An 8,769-nucleotide genomic window follows, 5' to 3' on the forward strand; every position below is an offset into this window, starting at 1 on the left:
TCTAATGACTTTTAAGCGCAAAATGAAAATTTTCTCTCCATAATATTGTAGCTTATTTTTGCAAAATGAAACCGTTTATCGTGAACGTTTGACTGTTCTTGTTAAATTTGGACTTTTTCTTCTGAATCCATTCTTGCACTATGCTCTTATTTGTTTACTTTACAACTTTTCCTCATGACAGTTCAGCTGCATTCTTGTCATTTTATTCCTGTAAAATTAAAAATACGGTCTTTCATTGTAAATATCCTTTTTTGTCATAAATGTACTGTTTTTTGTACTGTTTTTCTCAAGGATTACATTCTTATTTTATTCTTGTAAAATAATGACTCAATCCTTGTGAAAGTAGTTTATTCTTGCGTTCTTCCAACTTTAAAGATAAATTGTGAAAATCTTCTCATGTTGTGACTTTTTCCCTTAATTTCTTCTCTCAACATTCTAACTGTATTGACATCAAATTACCACCTACACCAAAACTCTCGTAACTCATACAACTCTCCTTTTTCCTTGTGAAATGTCATTCTCATCCAGGTATAATAGTATGTACTGTCTCATATTTTGCTTGGTTTCCTTTTCAGATGGCCCTAATACTTCAACTCGCATGCGATCCAAATAAAAAGCGCGCGTGTGTGCTGCATCAGAAGACTCCATGCACGTTTTTCTTGAGTGTGGAAATGGTGTCATGTGCATAATTACCATCCAAGATGCCACAGCGCTCCAGCATGAGTGTCCTCTTTCTTTTGCTTTTTTTCATCGTGCGCGCGCTTGTGTGTGTGTGTGTTTTTTTGGGGGGGTGGGGGGGGCGTGTGCTGCTTGTGTCGACTTAATGCTTTTATGGCAAAGCCAGTTTCCCGAATGGGTGTGAAAGTGTTAAGTTAGTGAGTGGTGCGGTTTGATTGGAGATAGTAAATCACCGCGTGCGTGGGTGCGCGCGTCCACGTGCGCGTGTAATGCGTGAGTGCTATAATTGGGGGGTGGGGTGAAGGGCGGGGTAGGGGGTGAGGGGTCGTGTGTGTCGTGGTTCGTGGTTCCATAGCTCCTGAGGAGGGCGGGCGGGAGACGGTGTCCATTCGGCCGAGGAGCGCTGCTTAGCGGGCAGCCCGAGTCAGACACCTCGCTGAACTTCTCGCACCGAACCACCATCGCGCGCATTCAAATTACGCTCTCTCTCTCTCTCTCTCTCTCTCTCTCTCTCTCTCTCTCTCTCTCTCTCTCTCTCTCTCTCACCCCCCCTTCTTTTGTGCCATCGACTTCTATGTATGTGATTACCATTCCGGTCGAGTGGCACTAGCAAGCCGCTGTAATTAATAACCCCGTAATCCGGGTTGCATGGTCCACACACACACACACGCGCACCCGCGCACACACACACACACACACACCCGCAGACACGCACACTGACACACGCGCACGTTGGCTATACGTACAGAAAGATTCAGAAGATTCGGGACATTTTTACATGGGCAAAAAAAAAAAGAAAATTATAGCTGCTATCATCCCTCATGGACATGCGATGATCTGCTGGTCTTCAAAAGAAGATTAAAAACATATTACACAAAATACGGAGATGTTGTAATATTAATAACAATATTGCATTAAGACTTTGAGCAGTATTCAAATAAAAAAGGAGGCGATTGGAGTAATCTGTCTAAAAGAAAACAGATGCTTCCATCCTCTCCCCCTTCTCCGAACACACTTTTGTATATTGCTTCGTGGAATTTTAATTTTTGAGCGCCTAGTTTGCTGGGGAAATCGTCTTATTGACACGAAAAGTTCCAATTGTGGCAGGGATTTATTTGTGCTGGATTATGAGACGTGTTTCTTTTCAAGAACATTTATCATTACACTTAATATTATTAGTTGTTTTTTTAAGTTTCTCCCCACGCAATACACATTCAGTGTGTGCGCGTTTCATCCAGGTTTCCACTAAGAGTGTTAATGATTATCACCAGCCTGCTCTTTCATGTCTTAGGTGTCTATCTGCTGTATATTCGCCCCCCCCCCCGCCCGCACCCCCAAACTGCGCGAATGATTTAAAGCCTCACTCCAACACCCCCCACCCCCGCAAAAAGTGTCGGAAAAGCCACTTAGTTGGGGAAAAGAGGGTGTCTTTCTTTCTTTTTTAAGTGGGACAAGACGACGACGTGTTCCCAAAGACGTTAATTAATTATTATTATTGATGCGTGTCATTTGAGTTTGGCGAGGTCTGTTTGAGTTCGAGGCCCATTCAAAAAAAAAATTGAAAAGACAATGCTCTTTTTAAAAATGTTTTTTAATTCCTTTTATTTTTTCTTCGCTAATTTAATTATTTTAAACAAAGTTAACAATGGAATACAGTATTTGGCAAATGCATCGAAGAGAGAACCCTAAGCGTATTCCTATTCATTTAATTGTTTTCAATTGTTGTTTCTTGAGTTTATGTGTTGTCGGAGGCGAGAATTGTCAACTCATGATGACTGTCATCTGAAATCGCATTTTTTTTATTTTATTCATATTAAATGAACGTGTTTCATTAGCGTCAGAGTGACTCGCAATAACATGTGGGTGCTTGTTCAAGTGTCAAGAAAAATTTGATTTAGTGTATGAGCTTTTAAATGCATTCATAGAACATTTATTCATTAATATATATATATATATATATATATATATATATATATATATATATATATATACATATATGTGTGTGTGTGTGTGTTTTCTCTGTGTGTGCGTGTGTGTGTTGGTTTCTTCAGTTCCCGTGAAAAAAAACATGTTTACGTTTATATTTAATTTAAATCATTTTAATAAATGTTAAAGGGGCTAAATGCAGGACACACACACACACACACACACATACATATATATATATATATATATATATATATATATATATATATATATATATATATATATATATTAAATATTGTTGCTCTAAAAGTTTGTAGTATTTGTTTTTTATTTATAAGGAATACATTATCATCATTTGTATTTGCAGGTTAAGACATAAATGAACACCATAACAAAAAAAGAAGTGTTGTAGAACTGGTGGTAGCCTACCGATAAATGAGATTGAAGAGTGTATTCAAATAGGACAGTGCATTTATCCAAGTAGAAGGAGGGAGGGGAAAGAGACAGAAACAGGGCGCTCGAGAGAGAGAGAGAGAGAGAGAGAGAGGGAGGGAGAGGGGTGAGATTTGAGAAAGGGGCGTGGTTTGCAAAGGACTAGAAATGTCAATCTGAGCAAGGGAGTCCCAATAATCTAAAGCAATCTGTAAGGACCTGACCTTAGTCCATCCAGATCAATAGAAGAAGGAGAAGAGGAAGAGAGCGCACCACTCGCATTGGAAATACTCTTCCTTCCTTCCCTCCGCTCTCGCACCTTCCCTCGGCCCTCATGCTTTGCACACTCTAACAAACCAACAACAAAAAAGTGGAGATTCCTACTTGTCGCTCGCTCCTGTCTCCGCCGCTGGCCGCCATGTCCTTCCCCCAGCTGGGCTACCAGTACATCCGGCCCGTGTACCCTCCGGAGCGCCAGGGCATGGCTGGCAACGCTCGGAGCGCCGCCGCCGCCGCAGCCGCCGCTGCCGCTGCCGAGCTCAGTCCGTCGGGCGCGCTCTCCAACGTGCTCTCGTCCATGTACGGAGCGCCGTTCGCCGCCGCGGCCGCGCAGGGTTACGGAGCTTTCCTGCCTTACTCCAACGACATCTCCATTTTCAACCAGCTGGTAAGTCGCCACTTTGAAATAAACAAAAACAACTTCCCCACCAAAAAAATAAAAATCCCGTGTCTTTTGCTGCCACGCAACTTTGGTGGAGAACTCGAGTGGTTTAAAAATTAATACCGCAACACGGTAACCCGCTACAGTTTTTTTTAACTATGCAGAAAAACAACAGAAATGACTGGAATTGCGCGTCCTAAAATGAAGTAAATGCATGTACGTACGGAGAAAAAAATGGAAACAGGAAAAAAACACGCAATGTGTTTTTAAACAAGTGAGCTCAAGTAAATGATTCACTGGAAGTGACTGTGAAAGTACACAATAATTCAATATGTTTAAACAATGAGAAACATCTCAAATGATCAAAGTCAAAAATACATTTCGAGAGGCTGCAGTTTAAAAATAAAACAATTGGCATTTGAAGTTCGTTAAACCTGTCAAAACAGTAAACAATGCACTGAATGTGATTTATTAGGGGTGTAAATGTAGAAAAAAGTAAGAAAGAACGTACTTGGGCTGATACAAGAGAATGCACTGGAGTGTAAAAGTACAAGATGTTATAAACAAGATTAAAAAAGTCACGGTGTAAAATAAAATAAATAATTCATCAAGAGTGACTGGAGTTAAAAAAATAAGATTAAAACACAATAAGATTAAATTGGTGAAACAAATGTCAAATAAAGTTAAACGTGATTGCTTGGGAGTTGGAACGTAGAAAATATGCGCACACACTCACTCGTTTAAGAGTCTTGATGAACATATCGAAGAAAAGTAGAAAGGGAGTGTAACTGTGATGTGAATGTACGCAGGGGGCCCAGTACGAATTGAAGGACGGCCCCGGAGTCCAGCACGCCGGCTTTGCCCACCACCACCCGGCCTTCTATCCGTACGGCCAGTACCAGTTCGGCGACCCGTCCCGGCCCAAGAATGCCACGCGGGAGAGTACCAGCACCCTGAAGGCTTGGCTCAGCGAGCACCGCAAGAACCCGTACCCGACCAAGGGCGAGAAGATCATGCTGGCCATAATCACCAAGATGACCCTCACCCAAGTCTCCACCTGGTTCGCCAACGCTCGCCGGAGGCTCAAGAAGGAGAACAAGATGACGTGGGCGCCTCGGAATCGAACCGACGAGGAGGGCAACGTCTACCCCAGCGACCACGAGGGTGAGGAGGGCGACAAGCGAGAGGACGAGGAGGAGATCGACTTGGAGAACATCGACACGGAGAATATCGAGAGCAAGGACGACCTGGACGAGCAGGACGACCTGCATTCGGAACTCAAAATTGACGCGAGGAGTGACTCGGAGGGTTCGGATGGCTATGAGGATTTACCCGAGCAGAGGTTTCTCAAGGCGGGCTTGGGCCTGCACCACCACCACCATCACCACCACCACCTCCAGATCCACCATCGCGGCTCGTCTCCGTTGGAGATCAAACCTGACGGCGATAAACTGAACTCGGGTCCGGTCAGCTCCCCGCCCTCGGAGAACAGCCAAGCGCCGGCCCAGAAACCAAAGATCTGGTCCCTGGCGGAGACGGCCGCGGCCCCGGACAACCCGCGCAAGTCCCCGCAAGTGACTCCCACGCCCCCCGGCTCCCACCAGCAACACGGCCTCATGGCCCCCCACAGACTTATCGCGTCTTGTCCCGCCGTGGGGAAGATCCAGTCGTGGACGAACCGAGCCTTCTCGGCGCATCAGCTGGCCCTGTTCAACTCCAACCACTACCTGGGCCTGGCCAACCAGGCCGGAGGCGGCCTGGCGTTGTACGGCGGCGCCCGGCACACGGACGACAAGGGGGCCGGAGCTGGGGCCGGACCCGGGGCCGGGGCCGGGGCTGGGGCCGGTGCGGACTCTGCGCTCACAGGTACCGGTCCGCGACACTGAGAACCACTACGTGTTTTTTCGTGCGTGTGTGTGTGGACGCGCAAAAGACTCCAAAGGCCACTTCCACTTGTTTTTTTTTCTCGTTTTCTCTTTTACGACCCCCTTTTTGTGCCTGGTGATGGATCCTTTCCTCTGTGGGCCACACACAATGCGTGTGTGTGTGTGTGGGTGTGTGTGTGTGTGTGTGTGTGTGTGTGCGCGCGCGTGCGTGCTTGTGTGTACGTGTGCAGACCAGAAAGCATTTAAAAATAATATTAAAACGTCCCTCTTTTTTTTTCATGCACCACGCTCCACTTTTTTTTGCATTATTATTATTGTTTACAATGTAAGCCAGCAACAGTCCAATGCATAGATGTGTTCTATTAATAGAAAGTTTTTACAATTTGATTTTCTTGGTGGCCACTCAAGAGGGAATCTTTAGTGCCTTTTGGCTACACAGCAATTTTATTTTTTATGAAATGTCGATTCACTGACATCTTGTTTTACAAACTTGATTTGTCATTGTTTCTTTTTCAAATGGCAATTGTCACTTTTTGCGTGTTTCATTTTTTTTAATTCCCAGGCCTCTTCTACTCTTTTTTTTTTTGCTTTCGATCTGAATATGGATTGTAAAATAGATAATAATACCATCGGTGTATAGCTACATTGTAAGCATGTCCTGTGTCAAAAAAAAAGAAAAAAACTTGCTAATGTAATAATGTATGAACCCTGTGTAGTCTGTGAGGTTTTTTTTGTTTTTGTTTTTTGTTTTGCTTACCCCCTCTTCTTTTTTATTTGTGAGGATTTGATGTTATTTTTTTGTATATAAAGTTAAGAATATGTACATACTTGTGAACCAAAATTGTACAAGAAAAGTCTATATTTTTGGCTAATAATAAATGAATTGCTGCAACTTTAAAGAGGACAGCTTGTCTTGAAAGTGACTTTTAAAAAGGCTTTTTATATACATTTGCAGTTGCGGCGCTTTAAAGCTAATTGGGCAATATTTTATTGGTTATTAATACATTTGGATTATCCTCGCATTAAAAATGAAAAACATTGGAAATGCTTCTATAAAGACAATGCATGCTTGACTTTCTTTTCAAAGTGGATTTTGTTTCTTCCTCACAACGCAACTCTTAGATCTCATCATGCTCCATTTGTACCGCACACACATCTTACACACACTCTCGATTAACAACGCCCCTATAATTGTAATTTATCGTCGGTGTAAAACTAATAATAACGTCATTTATTTGTGTTTGCGCCCCCCGAGCGTGTGCATGAGAGCGTTAAAGTTGGTGTTGGAGCTCCCTCTACAGTCTGCTGCACACACACAACCCCTGCAGCAGCAGCCACCCACACTCACACACACTTCCAATATATGCTTTTGCATGCTCCGAACTCACGTATAGTTGGTATGTCTATATGTAAACCTAAATAGACTCTCACGGTGCATATGTAATGAGGGAAATTTTTTTTCGGGTCTTCTAGTGCGGTTATGTTACGCAGCCAATCTTAACGTGGGAATAAAATACTTCAGAAGAACTCACCGAACGAACACTGCAAAAACAATTCCCGAGTGACTAAAAACAACGATATTCATAAATACCGAGTTTTAAATTAAAACTCTTAATTCCAAAGTAAACGTGTGTGTGTGTGTGGGGGGGGGGGTCGTTTCGTAGATTTACGTTGAAACCAATTTAAAATGTCAAAGGGGAAAATGAATGAAAGCGGTTGTAATACAAAAAATAAAAAAAGCTTTTTATAAAGACGAATTTCTTTGTGCTTTTACCTTAAAATTTTGTGACATAAAAAAAGAAAGTCCACAGTCAAATTTAAAATATGGGAAGCTGAAAATAAATTTAAATAGCATATTAAAACGGGGGTAAAAATGCTAAGTTCACGGGCCATTGAAATTCACAAAGCTAGCCAAGCAGTCGTACAATTGCGTCAGACTTGATGTAAATTCTTAGTTTAAAAAATATGCACACACAAAATAAAATCGAAAATTTTGACCCCCCCCTCGTTTAACTTGTAAGTGCGTATTTAATTTTCCGAGTTGTTTTACATTTAAAAACAGAATAGTGACAAATGACAAGTGTGTTTAAGCGTCTTCAACATTGACGCGAAGCACGCATGCGTCTGTCCAATCAATTATCCAGCTCGGAAAAGGCTCATCTAAGAGCATCATCATGAATATTCACAAGTGGCATCAGCTGATTGAAAACACACGCACACACACGCGCACACGCACACACACACCACCCCAACCGCTTCTCCCGCTTCCATGCTTTCTTTTCTTTTACCCCCTTCTAGTTCCTACATTGGAAGTAACGGTCACTTTGACGCCATTAAACAGAAGGTTTTTTTATTTATATTATTTTAGTTATTGGGGTTGCATTTGGGCAGGAAATTATTGATTTTGTGGAATCCTTAGAACTACAATGCAACAACAAAACAAAAATCTTATATCTTGCTTGTTTGTAAATTGTTTGTAAAATGAGGGATTTATTAATATAAATAATAATAATGAAAAAAATAAGTGTGTGTACGTTTTACCAAACGTAGCCAACCGATTTTTATTTCATAGCCTTTCTGAATTTCTGACCCTATTAAAAAAAGGATTAAAAATTATAATTATTAGACATCATGACAATTTGTGTTTCTTATTGTATTTAATTGAGGCTTTATTTGTTTTAGAGTGGCGTTGCAAGCCCAAACTTGTCTCTTGGTCGTATGTTCACCCCCGCTCGCCAAAATTATGTCACGACACTGATGTTTGTGATTGAAAAGTACAGTAATTGGCTCTACGGTTTGTACCCCCCCAAAAAAGCCGAAAACAAAACAGATGCTTTGGTTTAGTTTAGGAGAACCGCATATTCCGAGGAGTCGAAAAGAGCAAATCTAATCTGTCTCCCCCCCCAAAAAGCGCTCATTGATCCAACCTCGGACAGAATGAAAAGGGGGTCCGATGGAGCCATCAGAGGGCCCCCTGCGTGTGAATAAGCTCGGAGTAAATAAACACCCGGGCGACTCATTGGAAAAGGAGATGGCGGGAGTGGGGGTGGGGGGGGGGTTGGCACCTTGGAAGAAGCTCCAAATAAAGAGGGTCAGCCTCATGCTTTCACCTCATCCACCCTTTCTGTCAAGTCTCCTCCTTCCCCTCTCAGAGACACACAAACATCATCTCCCTTTGTGGCCCCA

General features: G+C 42.6%; 1 protein-coding gene across 1 annotated transcript; it reads left to right on the plus strand.

Moving 5' to 3' along the window:
- The first annotated feature begins 3,243 nt into the window (after nt 1-3,243).
- On the plus strand, nt 3,244-6,690 carry irx3a (iroquois homeobox 3a). Its single transcript, XM_088296252.1, has 2 exons — nt 3,244-3,703; nt 4,507-6,690. Exons 1-2 carry the CDS (start codon nt 3,455-3,457, stop codon nt 5,581-5,583), a joined length of 1,326 nt encoding a protein of 441 aa, XP_088152378.1. The 5' UTR covers nt 3,244-3,454; the 3' UTR covers nt 5,584-6,690.
- Nucleotides 6,691-8,769: the final 2,079 nt, after the last annotated feature.

Source organism: Idiotropiscis lumnitzeri, chromosome 5 (assembly GCF_059441095.1).
Source record: "Idiotropiscis lumnitzeri isolate Australia: NSW breed Sydney's pygmy pipehorse chromosome 5, RoL_Ilum_1.0, whole genome shotgun sequence".
Taxonomy (NCBI): Eukaryota; Metazoa; Chordata; class Actinopteri; order Syngnathiformes; family Syngnathidae; genus Idiotropiscis; species Idiotropiscis lumnitzeri.

Coding starts and splice junctions, on each gene's coding strand:
- irx3a (XM_088296252.1), top strand. CDS start 3,455: ATGTCCTTCCCCCAGCTGGGCTACCAGTACATCCGGCCCGTGTACCCT. Junction 3,704..4,506: donor TCTCCATTTTCAACCAGCTG/GTAAGTCGCCAC, acceptor GAATGTACGCAG/GGGGCCCAGTACGAATTGAA.